The 22092-nt window shown below is 45.4% G+C and overlaps 6 protein-coding genes across 6 annotated transcripts; 3 read left to right on the plus strand and 3 right to left on the minus strand.

The window, feature by feature from the left end:
- Positions 1-428: 428 nt before the first annotated feature.
- Positions 429-1484, minus strand: N7529_006029 (uncharacterized protein; the record flags this gene model as incomplete). The annotated part of the gene is made up of 1 exon (XM_057241556.1): positions 429-1484. The coding sequence occupies one exon, from the start codon at positions 1482-1484 to the stop codon at positions 429-431; it is 1056 nt and encodes a 351-aa protein (XP_057096915.1).
- Positions 1485-2919: 1435 nt separating this feature from the next.
- N7529_006030 (uncharacterized protein) lies at positions 2920-3857 on the minus strand (the record flags this gene model as incomplete). Its single annotated transcript, XM_057241557.1, has 2 exons — positions 2920-3777; positions 3831-3857. 2 exons carry the CDS (start codon positions 3855-3857, stop codon positions 2920-2922), a joined length of 885 nt encoding a protein of 294 aa, XP_057096916.1.
- A 1108-nt stretch (positions 3858-4965) lies between these two features.
- N7529_006031 (non-ribosomal peptide synthetase) lies at positions 4966-8745 on the plus strand (the record flags this gene model as incomplete). Its single annotated transcript, XM_057241558.1, has 2 exons — positions 4966-5442; positions 5506-8745. 2 exons carry the CDS (start codon positions 4966-4968, stop codon positions 8743-8745), a joined length of 3717 nt encoding a protein of 1238 aa, XP_057096917.1.
- Positions 8746-9812: 1067 nt separating this feature from the next.
- N7529_006032 (uncharacterized protein) lies at positions 9813-10865 on the plus strand (the record flags this gene model as incomplete). The annotated part of the gene is made up of 1 exon (XM_057241559.1): positions 9813-10865. One exon carries the CDS (start codon positions 9813-9815, stop codon positions 10863-10865), a length of 1053 nt encoding a protein of 350 aa, XP_057096918.1.
- Positions 10866-13833: 2968 nt separating this feature from the next.
- N7529_006033 (sugar porter family MFS transporter) lies at positions 13834-15801 on the plus strand (the record flags this gene model as incomplete). The annotated part of the gene is made up of 6 exons (XM_057241560.1): positions 13834-14023; positions 14073-14124; positions 14180-14255; positions 14306-15019; positions 15075-15365; positions 15424-15801. 6 exons carry the CDS (start codon positions 13834-13836, stop codon positions 15799-15801), a joined length of 1701 nt encoding a protein of 566 aa, XP_057096919.1.
- A 456-nt stretch (positions 15802-16257) lies between these two features.
- N7529_006034 (uncharacterized protein) lies at positions 16258-18170 on the minus strand (the record flags this gene model as incomplete). Its single annotated transcript, XM_057241561.1, has 3 exons — positions 16258-16561; positions 16615-17536; positions 17666-18170. The coding sequence occupies 3 exons, from the start codon at positions 18168-18170 to the stop codon at positions 16258-16260; spliced, it is 1731 nt and encodes a 576-aa protein (XP_057096920.1).
- Between the last annotated feature and the right edge of the window lie 3922 nt (positions 18171-22092).

The following is a 22092-nucleotide window of genomic DNA, read 5'->3' on the forward strand; positions in this document are numbered from 1 at the left end:
TGCTTTGAATGCTGCGCCATTTTCATGCCCGCTCACGACACTTCAAATTACACAGAGCTAATCGCGATGTCTTTTGGGAACTACTCAGCCTGAAAGAGCAAATGAACGGCTATTCATTTGGTTATACTGATTCCACAAAGATTTTACCACTCCATTGCCATGCATGGGGCACACTCCAGATACTTCTTTACAGTGGCCAGTCTATACAGACACAAAGCAATGCATTTACAGCGTTGTGTAATGATTAAGATTCTGCAATCAAATTCAAGTTCTTATTATCCCAAATTCATAATTTAGAAATCTTAAATTTGCTTATAGTTCTATTTTGTTTGACGTTCGAGATACAACGAAGCGATACAACGAAAGCGATTTGGTTAAACAGCAATGAGAATCAATGAATATAAAATGGCATTTCTCACTCGAGCTGCTCAAATGCAAGCGACCTGAGTGTCCTGCCTCTCGATATCACTTTCTTGCAACACTCCCAGGGTGCGGGTAATGTGAACTGACTGCGGTTCCCGTGGTGTTTGCTGAATGATTTCATCTTCTATATCCCGGACAGTGATGTCCGTCAAGTGATAACGATCTTGGTTGATGTACCAGGCGATATATCCGCATAGGAATTCTTCAGTGATTTTGAGCATAGAGGGGTGATCCGAAAGAACAGTGCGTATGCTTTTGATATTTTCCACCACGTTGTGACATACCAAGCGCAATGCATCAGCAGGAGAAATGTCGTTGACAAAGGCCACGTTGCAGATGTAGTTCAATCGTTCATTGCCAATAACGGACTCTTTGAAGAAGGACAGAATGTCGTTTCCATAGCTGATGAATTCACAGAGGTCTTGGATGAGTGGTAGATAAAGTTGTAAATGAGTTGCCTCCGGAAACATTTCTTCGGGGTAGACAAAATGGGCGTATGGCTCGGTGTAGCCAGTTTTCTGACGCAGGTAGTCCGGAAACTTTGTCGCTTTGAATGGTGGTTGCATTTTACCATCATAGTCCCGTTCGATGATGCATCCGCTGACAAATTCAATAGTTGATTTCAGCATCATTGAGCGGCCATATGAACCCAGATATCCGTCTTCCAGTGCGAGAAAATCCACCAAGGATTGCAGAACAGAGTGTTCCTGTGATTTACCTTGCACAAGGTTCTGCTGGAAGTGATCCAGGGATTTCCCTAACTCCACAACAATATCATCAATAAACAGGACAAAAGTTGCGTGGATGCCATACGCAATCTGCGATTGTCGACTTGCATATGGATAACACATTCCTAAGCCCGTAGACATCCACTTCGCCATTTTAGCTGCTTTTTGTTTGAGATGATTATCCCATGGCTGACGGGCGAAGTATTCTACCACGGGTTGCTCGAGGGAGGAATCATAGCCAATAGAGGGCATCCGGAAACCAATTTGCTTTAAAAAGTCGGATAGGACTTGGCCATATTCCTCTCCGGATATCATGGGGAGCGACGTAATCATGGTTGTGCGGTAAAGTGAATTGTTAGAAAATTAAACGGGTTTTTTTGACGTATAGCATCCTTTAAACAACGGTGCAGTCTTATATATGTTCTAACAATCGGGACCACAGCCGGTACCCATTGTTTGTCTCGGCTCGAACGGCGGGTCCAAAGTTAGCCATCAAACATTCCAAGTCTCTGATTAGACTTTTATTATCTAGCCACACCGTACTTCCGCTGTTAGCTTGAGGTGCTGGCGACAAGGGACTGAAGGAACCGCATCGAAGATTTCTCTGTATGGCACAAAAGGTTCGGGGTTTGAAAAAAAAGATCCGTTCGCACTATGCATGATCCTAATATGCGAATAGATCGATCGGTATGCAAGGTGTTGAGGTCGACATGTCAGTGACGATTTACCTCAGCTAGTTGAAAAATAGCATTGCGCTAACTTTGAGGGCAAAAATTGAAATCAACGATTATTACAAAAGCTGAAAAGCAATTCCAAAGAAGTTTTGCTTTGTGTTACTTTCATCTAGCCGTCCAATCCCACTTGAGCGTTGTAGAGCAGAAAATAATGTAGAGATGGCGGTTTGTCTGCAAACTGATTATTATAGTGGAATTATATGGTGACAATGTACAGTATGGTTTTGCTTACCCTGATTGCCCACGATGTATATACTCGCAGACCGCTCCTTCTACTGAATCAAGCACATGTCTCTTCTTCAACCTCCCTAGATGCTTCCATAATAGCAGATCCCACTCCCATCAGAGGGCGACCTATTTTGCAGACAAGCCGCCGTCAAGCTTGCGTATCAAGATTATATCTTCGCGCTCCTCTTTATCATGTATATTCAACCACTACACATATTTGAGGCCATTTATGTCGGGAAAACCATTGGTATGAGACTGGTCAACTATTGCATCATTAAAGTCAAGTATTGGAGAGACTAGATCGGGTCAGTAGCGGGGAACAAGGAGATTTCTCCACTGGGGCTAGTAATGTGCCTTATCACTCAACCAAAGATCTTGGATACATAGATTGAAGTTCCCTGGCAACAAATCAAGGCCATGGTAACCAAAATCTTGTTTTCTTTGGTTGAGAATCGGCGAAAGCCGAGCTGCCGATATCGACCACAAAACGAAAAGGTTTCAGTTCTCTTCAACATATTCTTTGATTTCGACTTTCCAGAAGTTCTCTTGAAGGAGCTACTCAATATGGTCAGAAGTCTGAAACCTCTCTAGTTTTCTCTGCTTATAAGTTCCAGGTTCGCCGCTCCACATCCTGAGGGCCTCTATTTTATGAACAACCTGCTGTATATGGAACCCCCGGGCCGAAGAAGTAGGCCATTGAAACCAAGAATGTTTAGTGCCCTTTAAGATGGTTCGTATACACGATAGATGCCAATTCAAACAAAGTTTTCTTAGAATCGAGCCATTTACTAGTTTGTTCACCGAAATTATGGTACTGAACCAGATTTCTTCGCAATAATTATGCACTCGCGAATGGTACCCGATTTGGCCCACCACGCAGCTACTTTTCCCATCAATCGCATTGGGCGGAACACTGCAGGTGATCCTCCAATATGCTCCCAGTGCCGACTTTGCCTAGCAAGAAATTGGTCATAGCCAGGGAAACAATCCTCTGTGATGTCACGGATCTCAATATTTTTCTTCTCGTATCCACATGCGGCAAGCATGCTAATGTATTCGTCTCGAGTGAGAATATTTGTCCACGGAACGTAGAGAAAGTAGAACAAGATTCTCAATAGAACGCGGTTCCAGGTCGATAAAGATGATGAGATAATGATGTCTGTTGCCATGATAGAGGCGCCAAGTTCTTGATGTGCATATTTCAGGATCTTGTGTCGGTTCGGCTTGAAATGATACAAGGTGTCAATAGCTAGTAACCAAAGTTGCGGATTGATCGCTTCGCTGTTCTTAGGGCCCATTCGAGACTGCGCAAGCTGATGAAGTTTGTTGTGAACATGGCTTGGCCATTTATTGGGGTCTGCTGCATCTGCTTTGAAAACTTCATTCAATGGAGACCCCCGGCCCTCATACATAAGAGGGCAATCATCAGCCAGACTCTGAAGTCTGTCTTTTGCATATCTAGCTTGAGAGCGATTGATGGTAATGCCAATATAGTCACGCAACTTGTGCGGAAGAGATTTACGCATGAAGAAGGCTGTTTCGGCGCATCCGCATCCAACTTCGACAATCGAGAAGTTCGAGGAGCAGCCCTTTGAGATACCGGCTTCACAAAGAACTTCCTCGAATAGATGCTGACAAGCCTCTTGAAAGGAACATGGGTTATTCTGAAACTATGTTAATTGGTCGTTACAGCTTTATCATTTGCCATTTTTCGTACCTTCCAAAAGCCAACGTTGAGCCACATTGACTCCGGCTCTGTCTTTAGGTTCAGAAGGCGATGCTCGAGGCCATAATGATCTTTTTGTTCGAATGGACGAAGTTTCTGTCCATGGTCGGCCTTTTTTCTGAGTCCAATCAATGGACTCATAAGTGGGTTGGACGGACAATGACGCAAAGGGATGACATATCGACAAAAGAGTGTGACAAGGATACCGGCGGTAAAAGGATACACGATATGAGTAAGGGAATATGAAGAAAGCCCCTCTTGATCCATCATTTTCTCACTGGGCACACATCTGTTGTAGCTTCCTGTGCAAATAGCTGGCGGGACTTCCTTTTGTAACCTATGATGCCCCCTTGCCTAGGAAAAGGAATAAATTTTTCCCCTTAGCTCCCTAGTTTAAAATTTCGTAGAACCTGATAAAGCGGTGTGATTATCCAGTTTCTTTTCGTTAGATTCGAGGACAATTGTTGATGACCTGTCATGTTCAGAGAAAATATGAGATTTGGCGTTGAAAGTTTCCAAGAATGCTGTGTTGGATTACCTGCACTAATGGTATTGTCCTGTCAACCAGATACGCACTACTCATGCATTAAGGCTAGACCTGTATTTATAATAATGGATCGTAAATCAGAGAACTTCATAGAAATACAACTACCATACACGAGCTGCAAGATTGTGGTCGGAGTGCAGATGCATGAGGCAGGTATCATCTCTGCTATCCAGGTGGGCTGAGCTCCACTAAAACGATTGATCCCTTGCCTGGGTGGCTTTTTTTTGGAAAAGGTAATTCGAACTTATGTACCATTGACGTATTCTGCAGTGTAGAAGTAGACTGAAAGTGCCCGACCCTTATGGATATGGTCGTGGAGACTATTTCTTCCCAGAACACGATTCTACCTATTCACTACGAGCCCTGACTTTCAGTTCCAAGATATCAGGCTTCTGCCATCAAGTCATGTCGTTTTCCCTACCTCAGCCTACTGCTGCGAATCAGCTGGAATCTTCAATGGATTATTGGAAAAATCGACTTCTTGGATGTTCCCCCTCTCAATATCCTTGGGCAGATCCAGGCCAAGAACGACCGTCATCTTCAGCTCAAAAAAAACACGCGGCCCAATTTGGTTGCGAAATGATTCATCTTCCCTGCTCTGGAGACTGGTATGGTTGCACTGCTATCATTTGCTCTGCGTGGTCTTTGGTTCTCGCATCTTACACAGGCTTTTCTGATGTATGCTTCGGTCTGGCATTGTCGAATCCTGGTCTTGTGGAAAACCGACATCCTTTTCCGTTTCGAAATACCGTCCAAGATGCAGTTTCGGTTCGTGAATTCTTGAAGTCCACTGAAGAAAGAATTCGAGACGACGAGGAGCATAAGGACATAGACATCCACTTAGCTCGACCTTCGCACTGCACATGGGATAGATGGTCCCAACCCCCAATGATTTTGGAGATTTTTCGAAATGATGAGCCCAGCGTAGAAAGACAGACGAGTACTTTGGCGTTACAGTGTACCGTTGATGGTCATCATCTCCAAGTCAAGGCCTCATACGACCCAGAATGGATTGGAAAAGATGAAATCAAGAGGGCGTTGACTCATCTGAGGAATGTATGTATCAGGAACAGTCGAAAAGTGTGGTACATGTAGACATGCTAACAGAGATTTCTTTAGGCCATCAACGGAGTGAAAAACGCCGTCTCCACAAACGGTTTAATTCGAGATATCAATCTTCTTGGTGAAGAGGATTTGACTCAAATCAAAAAATGGAACGCCGAGATGCCGGAACCGGTAAAGTGCAGTCTACACTCTGCCTTCCAAGCCACAGCCGCAGAAGTGCCAGAGAATACCGCCATCCAGTTTCTGGATACAAAAATAAATTATCGTGTGCTGAATAATATGGCCAATGGCCTCGCAAGGCAGCTTCTTGAGCAGGGCCTGCAGCAACCATATGTACCGATCTGCTTTGAAAAATCTATCGAGATGGTAGTCGCTGTAATTGCAGTCCTAAAAGCAAACAAAGGCTTTATACCGATTGACCCTCGCCACCCAAAGGACCAAATCAATCATATGTTGGACGCAACGGCGTCTTCCCTGGTTCTTGTCTCGCCAAGCTGCAATGCAATTTTTGACGGTTCGAGACAGACGTATACGGTCACGGCAGAAGCCCTATCTGCAATGGACGAGAATCTTACTCGCCCTCTGGACTTGGAAACCTCTCATACACAGCCAGCCTATGCATTATTCACATCTGGCAGTACTGGTACACCAAAGGGAGTCGTGGTTGAACATCAAAATATAACAACGGCTCTTGTCCATTTAGGGCGGAGATTCGATCTAAACACTGATACTAAAATGTTTCAGTACACGTCATATACTTTCGATCCCTCTATCTTGGAGATATTCGGGACTCTCCTCTATGGCGGCTGTGTCTGCATCCCGTCAGAAGAAGAAAGACTCAATCATATTTGTCAGGCAGTTTCCAGAATGGATGTGAACACCGCCATATTTGTGCCCAGCGTTCTAAAGACTTTGCGCCCGGAAGAAATACCGAAAGTGAAGAAGATCATCATAGGAGGAGAGAATTTGCCATCTTACCTAGTCAAGTCCTGGAAAGATCGGAACCTAATTAATGCGTATGGCCCAACTGAGACTTGCATAGCCTCTGTCGCCAATCTGCAAGTGACCGACGCGTCTTTTGGAAATAACATTGGTCGGCCCATCGCATGTCGAGCTTGGATTGTGAACCCACAAAACCCCTCCCGCTTACTTGCCATTGGATGCGTTGGTGAGTTAGTGATCGAGGGTCCAACTGTTGCCCGCGGCTATCTGAACGCGACCAAGAATCCCGAAGCACCCTCCATGTCCCCCTCTTTTGAGCTGTCGGTTGCAGATAGTGGTCAGAAAGTTTACCGAACCGGTGATTTAGTTCGCTATCTTCCCGACGGTCGGCTGCAATACATTGGCAGAACGAATCAACAAGTCAAGTATCATGGGCAGTGGCTCGAGCTTGGAGCCATTGAAACTGTGCTCAGACACTGCGGAGCAATGAATGACTGTGTTGCTTTGGTCACTGAAATCCAAAGTTTTACATCTTTGGTGGCTTTTGTAGTCCTCTTGTCTACTCCGAATGACCCACTCTGCGAACTCGTCAATGTGAACCACAAAGTGAAAGCTCATCTTGATTCGATCTGGGGAAGACTATACGAAAAAATGTCCCCGCCCACGATGCCGAAATACGTCGTTCCAGTAACCAGCCTTCCTCGGCAGACGACAGGAAAAGTTGATGTGGCGTATCTGACGAGACTCCTGGAGACCACGGATTGCGATCATTACTTGTGCCGCTCTGTAGAGCTCGAAGACAATCATATCAAGCCGACAAAGCATGATATAATCATGCGACAGCTTTGGGGAAGTGTTCTTAGTCGGGACGACACGCGCATCAAGACAATCGACAACTTCCTGCATCTCGGTGGCAATTCCATCAGAGCCATGGAATTAGTAGGCGCCGCATATCGAGCTGGGCTACACTTGAATGTGCAAACAATCCTTCGCCATCCAATACTGCGGGATATGGCGATCGCACAGGTCTTATTAATGAAAGACAAGAAAGGTTCATCTACCTTTCCGAATCCAACAGTTGTTGATAATTCCATACTCAACAAATCTACCCAAACTTGCCGCGCCATGAAATCTTACGAAGCGACACCTATCCAGGCGCTGTGTCTGACAATGGGGCACTTGTTCCCCGAAGGAAATTACACTCGTCTTATCTACCAAGCTGATGGGACAGTTTACTTGGCGCAACTTGAAAAAGCATGCAAGCTTCTGGTTGAGAGGACAGAGATTCTGAGGACAGAGTTCTCTATATTCACAGACCCGCAGAGGATATTAGGAATTCCCGCTGATATATCCGACCCTCAAATCCTCTACTTTGATGCACTTTCGAGCGCAGAGGCACATTGGAAAGACTTCAAAACAAGCTACCTTGACCAAAGCATGGGGGAGTTCTGCTTTGTTGTCTCCGAGAAGAACCAAGTAAGCCATTTCTCGCTCGGACTTCATCACAGTCAGTTCGATGCGTGGTCCATGAGGCTTCTCTTGCAACAGCTGCGTGACCTGTACGACGGTGGCCTGCCTGATCCCGGGCCACCATTCTCCGAATTCGCACAACATTTATCACTGGCCTCTACTGGGCATATCTCTGAGTCCTTCTGGAGGGGCAAGTTGGATGGTTCAAGACCTACAGTAATTGGCTCAGGGTCGCCCATATCTGACTTACCAGATGGCTGCTGCCGGAAAAATATTGATATCTCCTTGCTATGCGGTGAATTTACATTTGCGGTCATTTTGTACGCATCATGGGCTCTGAGTCTCTATAGACTCAGCGGAGACCCTGAAGCTACGTTTTTCAGTCTCGTCGGCGGAAGGAACTTGGCCTTCGATGGCTCTGCCGATGTTATTGGACCTTGCCTCAACGTGGTTCCAACTCGCGTGAATTTGGAGACGTGTGTAATATACAGGGATGTCCTCGAGGCCGTACAAACATGGATGCTGGACTGTATTCCATATGAAAATTTACCAATGAATGAGATCATCAATCGCTGCACTTCATGGGACCCAACCGCAATTATTGGAAGCATGATTCAGCACTTGGATATCAACATTGAATCCGAAGAAACTGAAAGGCTAATGGGACCGTGGAGAATGTTGAGAACGGAAAGACAGTTTGGGCAATGTATTGGTGTTGATGTCTATCTTACATCTATGTCCCAGCCGGATGGCTCGGTAGAGCTTGACATGAAGTACAATGCATCTCGCATCAACTCAGAGGTCGCAAACGATTTGTTTGGTAATTTGGTCAGCAACATTAACAAAATTTTGACCAACCCAAACCAAAGCTCAAGAATGTGACTGAAAGAAAGGCGACAGGCTTGCTTTGATTCATAGGAATTTCACAGGTTCGTCGTATCTTGCGTTTCATGTTCATAAAAACAGAGATTTATATCTATATATTTCAAACTGGGGAATGAGATAGATTGTCATTGTTGATTCATAGTAATCTAGACCTGTTAGGGTGCTGTACCGCTTGTTCTTGATATTTGTGGCTGAAATTCGTTCCAATTATTTCAAGACTTTTTGGAGGACCGTGGCCCTACGTTATTGTTCCGTCATTCTGATACACAACACTCAGGCATTAGGTTTAAAACCCAACAAGTTTCATGTAATACTAACATCGTATGAATGCTATCAGAAGACCCATACCAGTAAGGGGGGGCCCATATAAGCAGAACTCCATTACGCCACAACTTTTCAGTCCAATGGAGCTACACACCGCAACTTGAGGCTTCGAGGATATGCAAGGAAGGAAATTCCGATGTAGAGACAGACAGGCGCTATTCTCAGTAGTCAAGGAATGTCCTGCAAAATCCTTCCAGCCTGGCTTAAAGACAACTTCTAACCCTGTTTTGGCTCGAAAACATAGTACTTCCTCTGTTCATGATCAATGTCAGTTTGATCTCAAAATGCTCCTCGTATATGCAATTATAGTTACATTATCTGCTGTTTTTCTTCGATTGCACACCCGAAGCGAAAGAAACCTACCTCCGGGTCCATGTCGGCTTCCTGTGCTGGGAAATCTGCACCAAATTCCTACAAAGAACCCATGGAAGGTATTCCAGACGTGGCACGAGAAATATGGTCCAATAATAAGTCTTAGACTAGGACAGCGGACTGTGATCATCATCGGGAAATATGATGTGGCTCATGAGCTACTCGACAAAAGACGTGAAATCTACAGCTCTCGACCGACGCTGATCTTGAACGACAACATGACTAAAGGGCTTCATATGGCGTTCATGCCTTTTGGGGAACGGTGGAAGACCCATCATAGCATACACACTGCATATCTGAATGCGCGCATGTCACAGAGATATCGTCACTTGCAGGACATTGAGAGCAAACAGCTTTTGTGCGACATAATGAACAGTGATGATGTTGCATCGCACTTTCGGCGCTTTTCTTACAGCGTAAGCTTTGCTCTAGCTCATGGAAAGCGACTCGCTGCAACGGATCGTGAGATTTTCGAAGTCGGGCGAGTGACGGATCAGATTGTACGCATTTTCCATGAAAGCGGAAGCGCATTGGTCGAGATTTTTCCTGTGCTGGACTATCTTCCTCGACGCTGGGCTAGTTGGAAAGGAATGGGAAAAGAGTTCCATAAAAAGGTCGTCAGATTCTACACAGGCAACATGATGGGTGCACTGCAACAGAAGTCATGGAATTGGACAAAAGAATCTCTCCGCCTTGAAAGGGCTCAGCGTCTGTCTGCTACTGAGATTGCATATGTCACCGGTGTTCTTCACTCTGGAAATGAAGTCACCCAAGCTGTTCTTGGAGTCTTTGTCATGGTCTGCCTGCTCCATCCGCAAGCAATACATCGAGCACAGGAAGAGCTCGATCGGGTTGTTGGCCTAGATCGACTTCCTGCTTTCGAAGATGCTCCGAATCTGCCTTACCTGCGTGCGTTCATCAACGAAATCCTAAGGTGGCAATCACCAACTCCGATGGGCGTGCCTCACGCAACAAGTGAGGATGACGAATATATGGGATATCGTATTCCCAAGGGGACGACAATATTGGCCAATCACTGGGCAATAAACCATGACGAAGGTATATTTGAAAATGCGGATGAGTTTCAGCCTGAGCGGTGGTTGAAAAATCCGAAGCTCCCACAGATTGCGTTTGGCTGGGGAAGAAGAGTATGTCTGGGCCAACACATGGGCCGAAACTCTCTCTATGTGGTCATCTCACGTCTACTGTGGGGATTCGAGATCGACTGTCATGATATTAACAAGAAAAGGTTCATTGAGTCTTGGGATATGGTGCAAAATTTAACGTCCGGTCCATCATCATTTAAAGCGATGTTTCGACCACGAACTCCTCAGAAGCAACGAATGATGCAAACAGAATGGGAAAATGCAGAGAGTGATGTTGACACCATTCTTGCAGAAGTTTGGCCCGTCAAAAAGTAGCGGTCTGCTCCAATATCTCATGGAGTTGAACATGGCGATTTGCTTTGGGCCAAAGGCGCTGGACTGGCACTCTAGCGTTGAGACACAACGAGAATAGGGACGCACTGAGGGGAATGCATTAGTACTGGCAGTATACATACACGGTGCAGCTTGGCCAATCATGTGAAATGAACGCTCACTTTCTTCACTAAAAAGGACATGTTTCAGCCAAGAGTCTGACAATTTTTGTCGCACAGTGACTAACATGGGTCGCCCACTGCTTACCCATTTGTAGTAAACCACGGTAAGCTAACTTAAGGCGCCAGCAGTAGAATTTGTCTTGACCAAGAGACATTCTGGCCTTCTAAAGATATGATCTGTTGCGGATGTCAGGTGACATCCCACATTGGGATAGTCTCCCATGGAGTAGATAGATAGATATCTCTCGCTCTCTCTCTCTCCTTCTCTCCTCCGTCCGCAATACAATATTCATATCTTCATATTCTATTGCCCCTGTATGATCTCCATGAGATTCAACGCAATGGATAGTCATTCCCTTTACCGCGTGTAGAATTGCAGTTTGAATCTGGGCCCTGAAGTCTGAAGCGAATCACAGCCCTTACTAGCGATAAATTTTGAATACTAATTAGTACGTAGTAAGCTTGCTAGTTGTGGGGCCGTAATGACAAGGAGACGATGAAGTGTCGAGTGACTTTTCAGTAAGAATCCACTATCCATTTATAATTCTTCCGTCATGTTAAATACCAATAAACTACCAGAACCAGGGATGAACAAATACAGAGTTTCTCACCTAGTTGAAGACTTTAGGTAATCGTTCGACTCACTCCCAGGTCGGCACTTTGATATAATTAGCAAAGTATGCGTCATCAAATGCTAGTATGCACTGAAACTTTGCTTACTTCGTAGTTGTGTGAACAAGTTGATCGGCTGAATAGTTAAGGCACCGCTTGTGTCCGTTGGTCACTATTATGTTTGTTACCTCACTCATCTGCACCTTCTCAGCCCAGTTCCCACGATCATCTCCTTAGAGATCCTAACCTTCGTTACTTATTCACTCGTCCCATCGACGAGATACACCATCGATCCTATTGTTCTCGTTATTAGTGCGATAAGTAAAGATGCTTGGCTTCAGAATTAGGAGGTCGTGCGGTAATTTAGCAGCACAATAATCAAAGTCAAACAGTCTACCTTTTATCGATTGCGTGCACCTGTAAACCACGACTCAACTCCCGTGCTCTACAGAACGGATAAAGCTTCGTAGAGCTCATTGGCTGCGTTCCTACCGCGTCTATATGACCGCAAAGCGTAGTTGCTGGCAGGATTAGCCAGTATCGACGTGAAAAATTGTATTAATAGCATCTCCTCCAAAGTGCTGGTGACAATTTTAATTAGGCTCCTGAATACCTCATTAGAAGCCAATTAGCAGGCAATCATGATGGCGCAGCGAAAGCAAATGTGCTAGTGGCCCGACTTAAACTAGATCGTGGAAATCCGAGATCATGAACACTGATTTTGTATGTGAATTAAATCATACATTCTGCACCATTGATACACATGTTTCTTGGCCATACACATATGCTGACCGCAGGCGGATCTGCGCATCGGGGCAAAATCGCCAGCCTGCGATGTTAGACGAAATCTCGAAAAGAACAAAAAAAGTGACGGAGGAATGGTTGATGAGCAGTTGCAGCCAAGTTAAAAAGGAAAAAAAACCGATCTTCCAGACTCAAACGGCGTATTATTGATGGTTCACAGCGATCTATTAAACCACGCATGCAGGTTTGGACGGCGAGACGTTTAGGTGTCGAGTAAAGAGAAAAAGAAGGGCAAAAGAATTTACAACTCATGCTCACAGGATTAGAGAACTTAGAATTGACTTAAATCAATGAAACTTGAAACCGAGGAAAGATCTTACAAGCAGTACATCAATATTGCAAGAATCTAGCCGATTGATCATCAAAAGGGCGATACTCCGGCGGCCAATGTAACTCGATAAATTTACCCGAGCTTCGCACTCAATTATGTTACAGAGAAGCGATAAAACCAAGGAAAAGATTTACACTATATCTTCACGCCCAAGTTAGTAACTCCTATGGCGCTCTGCTTGGGCCCATAAAAGGCGCCACTATCTAATGAGCGGCGCTATAGCCCGGAAGCATCGGCAATGGCGTATTTCAGGGGATTTGTGGCGCATTGTGACACTGACATGCCTAATATGCCCAGAGAATGCGCACCGTCGAGATATTCTACGTGGGCACCCAGAGACAACTAAAGAGTTCGAAGTTCGAGAATACACTTCAGAGTAGTTCTGTCTCAACCCACGAACAGGTCCATGTCCTTGCGTGTCTCTCTCACCATTAATTATACCAAATTAAGTCAGATTGGTAATTTGAACGAATAAGTCAAGAGGAAAATTGTCGCCCAGAGACTTTTTGACACCCGGCCTCCTTAGGCCGGAAACGATGCCTCAGGACCCAGGCCCATACTCCTTGGCTAAATATTTCGCTGTTTTTCTTTTCAGGGATAGTCTTCTTTGACAATCATCACCATCTGTGAGTTTTTAGTTTCACTACTTTATCTGTCTTCTTGCCCTATCACTCTGTAGCTTGCATATTTCCCGGTTTAAGTGCATGACGTCGGTATGCCGATCCATTTGAGGCGGGCCGATCTAATATTCAGAGCCAAGGTGAAGTAGGATGATAATATGATAATAGGCAAAAGACAAGTTGTCTCACTAATTATCCACAGGGAACAATCGGCTAAAGACCATCAGAAACCTGTGTTATTCGCGCGGGTAAATACCATGTCGGTTAAAAAAATACCGGCTTCAGCCGACAATCGAATGCCCCGACTGGCTCCTTGAAGGGCCAGGCCCGCCAATGACGCCGTTTCCACCCCCGACTTTCGTGCCCCGGGATTCCATATCCCTCCTCCGCATTTCCTTCCCGTTGATCTTTCCCGCTCCGGGATGAATGCCCCGGTCCCGAAGTCGTACCATGCAATCGACTATCGCGCAGCGCAATTCGACTCAATGCCGAATCGTGCTTTGACTGGTGGATCCGCATTTACTTATAAAACGCCTTGCCGCAAGCCCAATGCTTCGATTGACAACCTTCGCGGTCCAACTGCAATCATGTATACTATAACGAATATTTACGGTTTGTTCAGCCAGCTGGCTTCATCATCCACGAAACTAATGTTTCCTAGTGCTCGCCGCATTTGGCACCATTGGTGGTGCTCTTTTCGGATTCGATGTGAGGTGGGTGTTAATATCACGATCAATTGTGATATCATTGAAATTAACCAGCAATTAGCTCAATGAGTGCCTGGATTGGTGTCGATACATACAAAGATTACTTTGACTCGCCCAACTCGAACCTCCAAGGAGGAGTACGTGATTCCGACTTCTTAATCTGATGTTCATACTGACACTTGAATAGATTACAGCATCGATGTCGGCTGGCTCATTCGCCGGTTCCATTGCCGCCGGTTGGCTATCAGATATTCTCGGTCGTCGCTACGCATTGATGATCGCATCTCTCGTTTGGATCGTTGGCGCAATGGTCCAATGCAGCGCGCAAAACGTGACACACCTAGTTGCAGGTCGAGTTGTTAGCGGGCTGGCAGTTGGTGTCACATCCTCGCAAGTATGTGTATACTTGTCGGAATTAGCACCAGCTCGTATCCGTGGTCGCGTGGTGGGTATTCAGCAGTGGGCGATCGAATGGGGTATTTTGATCATGTATTTGGTCGCGTACGGCTGCGTGGTAGGTGTGTCTGGGCCCGCTGCTTTCCGAATTTGCTGGGGTGTGCAGGCCGTTCCTGGTCTTATCCTTTTTATCGCATTGTTCTTTTTCCCGGAGTCTCCTCGTTGGCTCGCTTCGAAGGAACGCTGGGAGGAGGCTCTCGATACCTTGGCTATAATTCATGCCAATGGTGATCGCCATGATCCAGTTGTGCAAGTTGAGTTCGAAGAAGTCCAAGAGGCTGTGCGAGTGGCTCATGAGGCTCAAGATGTCTCATTCTTGGCCTTGTTTGGACCTAAAATTTGGAAGCGCACCATGTGTGGAATGAGTGTTCAGATGTGGCAGCAGCTTCTAGGCGGCAATGTCGCCATGTATTATGTTGTTTATATTTTTGAAATGGCTGGCATGGTACGTTTGATCTCAAATTATGGAAATTGAGCTGTTTGCTGACCGCTGAACATAGACTGGTAATACTACCCTATGGTCTTCTGCTATTCAATATGTCATCTTCTTGGTGACTACAGGAGTCATGCTTCCATTCATCGACCGAGTTGGCCGAAGAAGCCTACTTCTCTATGGGTCTGTCACCTGCATGGTTCTACATTTCGTCATAGCCGGCGTTATGGCCGGCAGAGGCCACCCTGTGCCCAATGTCAATGGCGACGCAAACCTTACCTGGGAGATCAAAGGCAGCTCTGGAATGGCAGTCATTGCGTTCTCCTACATATTTACCGGCGTCTACGGTCTTACTTGGGTATGTCAATTCGCACTTATACAATCCAAAACAAGAATTCATTGGTTAACAATATCAGGCTCCGACTGGATGGATCTATGCTTCCGAGGTCTTCCCGCTGAAGTACAGAGCTAAGGGTGTTGGTGTTTCGGCCGCTACCAACTGGATTTTCAACTTCGCCTTGGCTTACTTCGTAGCTCCCGCTTTCCACAACATCCAGTGGAAGACGTACATCATTTTTGGGGTTTTCTGCTTCGTCATGACCATACACGTGTTTCTCATGTATCCCGAGACTGTGGGGCGGTCTCTCGAAGAGATCGACTTGGTATTCGAGACAAATGTCAAGCCATGGCACAGTCACAAGATTGGGGATATGTTCGGGGAGGAAATCGAGCGTCGTAAGGAGGTTGATGCGAAGAAAGATATCGGTGGTGCCAGTCATGAAGAGGTGGTGTAAAATGACAACACAAATATGTCAATCACCCAGCATTGTGTCAACAATTTTGAAACTTCATATTAGATTTACGAATGATGAGCCAAAGCGTCTTGATATACAACACGCTATTATTTCTCATTTTGTTATCTCATTGCCGCTAAACTACCGGTTAACTTGAGACGGACTGTAGGAAATTTGCGGTGCTTGAAAAGCCCCAACGGGAATTGGAATATAACAGGGAATGCTCTAGAGATCTATAAAGCTTATATGCATCTCAACTAAGGAAGAGTCCGTAAATAGATCGCACCTCATAATATAAGTGCAATTAGAGCCCGTATTACATGCGTTCCATTCACATATCCAACTAGATTTACTTGATGTACACTTGATCGAATATTGGCCAAATTGACCATTTGTAAAAATGTCTCATACATTCTTTGTTAAAATATAGTCACGAATAGTCGATGCTAAGTAAGTCTAGTATTGTCTTTCTTCACTCGTGTTTCCGTCGCTGTCTTTTTCTGCGTGTTCAGTGTGAGTCAATCGCTGGCCCTTGTTCTGTTTATTAAGCAGGCTGGCGCGACGGACAGCATCATCTTCGACATCATCCAGGGTACGCAAGAGTTCGCCGTTTGAACCATACATGTGCGGCTCCGATCGGGCGAGCGAAACGACATTGAAAACACTGGTAGTCTTGCGGAAGATACGGTCCATTTCTTCCAGTGAGCGCGCGGTAGTTTCGGGGAAGAAGAAATAGACGACTGGCACAATGGCAGCGTTACTAAATAAAGTCAGTGTACACGTTTGTATGAAGATCGAGGGACGAGATCTCACATCACGGCGAAGATAACATAGGTCTTATAACCAATGCTTTCAAAGGCGACTGGGGTAATCATGACAACCATGAAGTTCCAGATCCAATTAGAGGAAGTGGACAAGGCATTGGCTGGAGCGCGAATTTTCAAGGGAACAATCTCCGCGGGATACAACCAAGTCATTCCAAGCCATCCGATGGCAAAGAAGGTATTGAATACAAAAAGGAATACAGTTTGCGCAATACCAGCCTTGACTCCAGTAGAATTTCCCTTGTTGCTCGCGGAAATGTTATCCGATATGGCAAGGACTACCATAGAGATCGACATACCCACAGCACCAAAGAGCATAAGTGTTCGGCGACCAAACTTCTCAACGGTAAACACAGCAATCCACGACGCAATGAAGTACTCGGTACCATTGCAAGCAGCAATAAGACGGGAAGTCGTGGCGTCCAAGCCAACCTGTTGCTCCAGGAGGGTTGGAATGTAGTAGGTGATTAAGTTGATACCGGAAATTTGCTGGAACATTTGATTGACATAAGCAAGCATAGTACGGTGCAGGTGTCGGTCCTCGGTCATAGTGAACATGTCTCGGAATGACCCCGTTGCCATCTCCAGCACGGTTGCTTTGATGGCGGTAAATTCGGTCTCGATGAACAACTCATCTGTCTCGTCACCCATCAAGCATGCCAATACCTCCTTTGCCTCTTCCTCGCGACCTTTCAGAATGAGCCAACGGGGTGATTCGGGTAGGAACATGACGAAGCCCAGGATGATCGCAGCGAAGAAGATCTGGAACGCCAGTGGGAACCTCCACGCAACTTCGTTGGGGTCGGCGAACATCAGACCGAAATCAATCCAGTAACTGATGGTGATACCACAGGTGATCATGGCGCCCTCCATCATAACCATCTGACCTCGTCGGTGGGACTTGCAGCACTCTATTTTGTGTTAGATAATATTCATTTTCCGGTGAATTCTTTCATTATCTCCTCCTGCTCCGGTTTAAAAGGTGCAGCGATACGTATATCGGAACGAGAATTGAGATTTTTTTTCGGGATTCGGCTTACCGGACTGCCACGTAGGAACCGTCGAAGTGTTAATCCCGTTACCTGTGTTTCTTGTGAGCGAATGGCTATTTGGCGCAAGGCAGTAATGCTTACCAAAGCCGGTGACCAATCTACCAACAACAAGCTGAGCAAGCCCGTACGAGGTACACTGAAGGATTGCACCGATGCACATAATGAATGAACCGACAAAGATAGCCTTTCGGCGACCCAAGATATTACCGATCCAAATTGTGGGGATTGAACCTGCGAAACATCCCAGATTGTATGCTGCGACTGTGATACCTTGGCGTGTTGACTGATTACTCTTCGCTGCCGAGCTCCAGCCCTCGGTGTATGATTCGAGGGTATTGATCTCGGGGAAATATTTGACGAAAGAGTCGAGCGTGAGCAAACCACCAGTGACACCCTGATCATAACCAAACAGGAGGAAATCCATGCCGGCCAAAAAGCCGATGGCGATCTGGAGCTTGGTGCCATTTAGGCCCAAAAATCGCTTGGTCTGCATCTTTGCGATGACAAACCTCTTTATATAGCTTCAATCGGCGCAGATGTTGACCGAACCAGCCGCAGGGGTACGAAGAGAATACTAAAATGAAAAAATGATCAACGCGGGGAACTCGGCGGTTTAAAAAGACTTCAGGGGAGCCTTGACCTCTTTGGACCGGGGCCATTTTGAGCATTGCCTCTTGCAGCCGAGCCGCTACAACAAAGAAAGAAACATTATTTGATTTGAAGTGCACTTGATGCGCAGGACCCACAGCTTCATCCAATATGCCCATGCGAGAAAGCAAGGTCAATCGTTATTGGCTGGCTGGTTATCGCTTGGTTTTGTTGCACAGACATAACGGCCTTCCGGTCCCGATGCAAACCTCATGGCTTTGAAACATATGGGGGACACTTTTCGGCCATACGATTTACAGTACTAATTAGCCCCATGTCATATGTCGTGCAAATGTATCGATATTCCGGCTTCTCCAGACTCAGTTAGTGGGATTTCGGCGGAGCCTGTTCTCAAAGCGCCCCCCGCCGATCACATCTCAGCCTGTCAGATTTCAGATTCAAAGTGGGAAACTCCCCGCGTGAAATAAAACTGGGTCTAGAATAGTCTGGGGATGCGGGATAGGATTTTTTGTTTTGAGAGTAATACCTTCCAAGACTTCATCTAGAGCTTATACGCTTTCAAGCACTTTTGGATAATGCCAATAAAGTGCCAATTTTATGCCAATGCTCACTTTCTTTGTGTTTAAAATATCATCTTTGCATCATCCTCGGGGCGCAAACCACCTCACCCGCCTGTTTTGAGGAATAGCAGTAATCTTCGAAGGCCCGCTCTTACAATCTGTGCTTATTCGCCCTTAAATCCGATAGCCCGCAATCTTTGCCGGGAAATATTCGCGATACCGAAATCAACAGTCAACATCTTGGCGTCTGGGCATTACTTTGCCTAGACCATTTTTAGTCATCTTAAAAGATGGGTTCTCGGCACAGATTTCCTTTCAATTTGGTTCAAGTTTGTTTTCTTTTTTTTGGTTCCTGGATGTTGGACCGCGGAATAAAGCCGACCGTCACTTGAAACCAGGGGAAAATGTGACGTAGAAACATAAGTCGCTCTTTTGGGTACTCGCCAGGCTACAAGTCCAATAAAGTGCCAAATGTGGACTAATTGAAGCCACCTACTCCACTTCAGACTGATTGAGCCAACAACCTTTTCTGTTTGCCCGGTTTCTCATGTCGCATCATCCCTCTCTCACACCCTGCACCACGGTTGCGACCGAATCCTGGGGGATGCGCAATGCGACTTTCCCAATCAGGCAGTTCCGGTTTGCGCAGCAACCCGCGTTCTGGTCTGTCGCGTTCAAAACCCCGTGTGGCTACTGCTTAACACCCTCTTTTCAGCCCCCGACGATATATTTCTAAAACAGATCCACAAGTCTCCTGATTCCCTTACTTCCATAGGCAAAAGTTGCGCGTGGCGCTTCCCGTCCGCCGCTGAAGTCATTTAACTCATCTTATTAAGTTTCTAGAAAGCCACGGCGTGCAGATCGCGCCCAAGAACTGCCTTGGGAGGTGCTCCGGCCCCTAGCGTGTGCTTCCATCTCTCGCGTAGCAAACTGGTCTTGGCAGGATGTGCTTCTCTGTCAACATTTCCAATAACTGAATTTGATGTTCATGATAAACTTATGGGGCGTCCTCCTGTCGGCCCGATTTCTCTATAGAGGGGCGCATAAAAGCCTAGCTCGGTTGACATCGGAAAAGCACCCGTCTCGTCGAACCCACCTCGGCAGCCATCTAGCTCAATCCCAGATGTCGTTTAGATATATCTTTTATATGGGACTTACATACTAAAGATACCTTCAGCAAATAAATCTTGGTAATTGAAAGACAAGTCTAGCTTGTACTACGATGTGGCTAATATTTTATACAATAGCCGTTTCTATTTATGTACGTATGTATATTAAATGGAGTAGCGGTTGAACAATATATTTCACCATACAAACGTTCAATATGGGAGTTTTACTTTCAAACTACAAAAATATCTATAGATTTATTTTCCGATTGCCTTGCATAGAAAGGCGATTTCGATATATCTTTCTATCAAGTTTTAACTTCTCTTTGCGGCATCTTATAACCTGGTTGAGTTACATATATTGAAAGCTTTTTTGGTCCAAGGTAGCTTTGGTATGTACGCCCCATACGAAGGACACCTTGAAGACAGATCTGGGATTGAGCTAGGGAACGCGAACACCCGGTTACATATGATCGATTCACACTAGTCACACCTAGATAGAGCCATCAAACTATCGATCTATTGTTCTAAGCCACTATGACGATGCATCGTCTAAGGGAACGAAGATTATGCCAAGAAAAAGGTACGATTTAAGAACGAATGCCTCGTCTACCAGCTATCCAAGCTTGGAAGATATATTGAGGACAACAGCACCAAGTTGTAACATATTTATACCTCTTACATGCTCGTATTCATTTCACAAAGAGTTTATCACAGGCTAGCCTAGTTAAAAATACATAATCCGCTTGAAATACTATAATATATCTCATCGGTTTTATAGACAGAACATTCAAAGGACCAGATAAAGCTCTACCCAAACGCAACCCGATAACCTGGCAATCAACTCACGTGCATTCTTCGGAGGATTTCAAGCTCATCCACTTACGTCGTTCATGCATCAAGATTCTTCGAGGATCTACCTAGGTACTGGCAATAGGATCCCATTCCCTAGGCTAGCTTCCCTGTTCTTCATCCCTTCAAGCCTCAAGATACTTGTCTTTGCCGAGTACCCGTCCCTTTCCAACCCACTGCCTCTAAATATTTGCCGACAGTTGGGTGCCTTAGTTTGAAAACCTCCAGTGGAAAAACTAGTCAGCATGCCACTCATTATCCAATGTAAGAGTACTCTTCAAGTGAGTTTATTGCACAATAATAGGAACCCGGAGTATCTAATCTCCTTGTACAATGGAAAATTAACGTCGATACAACATGAAGGGTATCTTAGGAGTCAGTGGGTTGGACAGGTGTATCACATAAGGTTATCTGAAAGAAGAGGGAAGGTTCTTTGGAAGAGTGTGCGACTACCGTTATCTTCGCCAGGGGGAATATGCAATATCAAACGATCATAAAATCGCATGATTGATACGACAAAAAGCTAGATGTGAACCAAGCCTACTAGTTATTCCGCAACCGCAGATGCCCATAATAATTAGTCTAATTTGATTTGCGAGTTGCACGTTCCTAATTGAAGCTTGATGGCATACGCAAGATTTTGCAAAGATATTGAGGATTCCCCGATGTTGCGTCGACTTAATGTCATGGTACTCTAAGCGAGAAAAGGCGGTCTTATATTATAAACGTGGATTGAAGCTTCAAGATCACATAGAAGACCCATCCGTCAATCACCAACTGTAGAAATGACTGACTAGTTTCCGTGGATGTGCAGTGTGATCAATGAGTGTTACAGTTTCCCGAGAATGTGGGACCTAGTGACCGGCTGGGAAGGTTCGTCCTCAACGAACACTCATGAATATACCCCGAGAGATCTCATTCAGTAATTGACTGAGGAGCGACAACATATTCATAGATCGAGCTAGAGATAAAAAAGTAGGTTGATACTGGTAAAATAATTTTGCTGGTGCAAAGTTGTTTAGTGAGCATCACCTAGGAAAAACCGCAGCATACCAACGCACGTAGAATGGAATGTGCACAGAAAGACCCGACCTCATATCAAGGTACAACCCCCTTGCTTAATTAGCTCAAGTGGGTTACATGAAATACTGTCTGGAGTATCTAAAAAATAGTCTTGGCTATCATACAAGAGAAAGAACATATTGCCAAAGTCCTAGCTACTTGAACCAAGTCCCCTTCTCGTATCCACGTGCGAATGATACAACAAAAACAGCTTTTTTTTTTTCAT

Source organism: Penicillium soppii (genome assembly GCF_028829465.1).
Source record: "Penicillium soppii strain IBT 18220 chromosome Unknown utg000005l, whole genome shotgun sequence".
In the NCBI taxonomy this organism is placed as follows: Eukaryota; Fungi; Ascomycota; class Eurotiomycetes; order Eurotiales; family Aspergillaceae; genus Penicillium; species Penicillium soppii.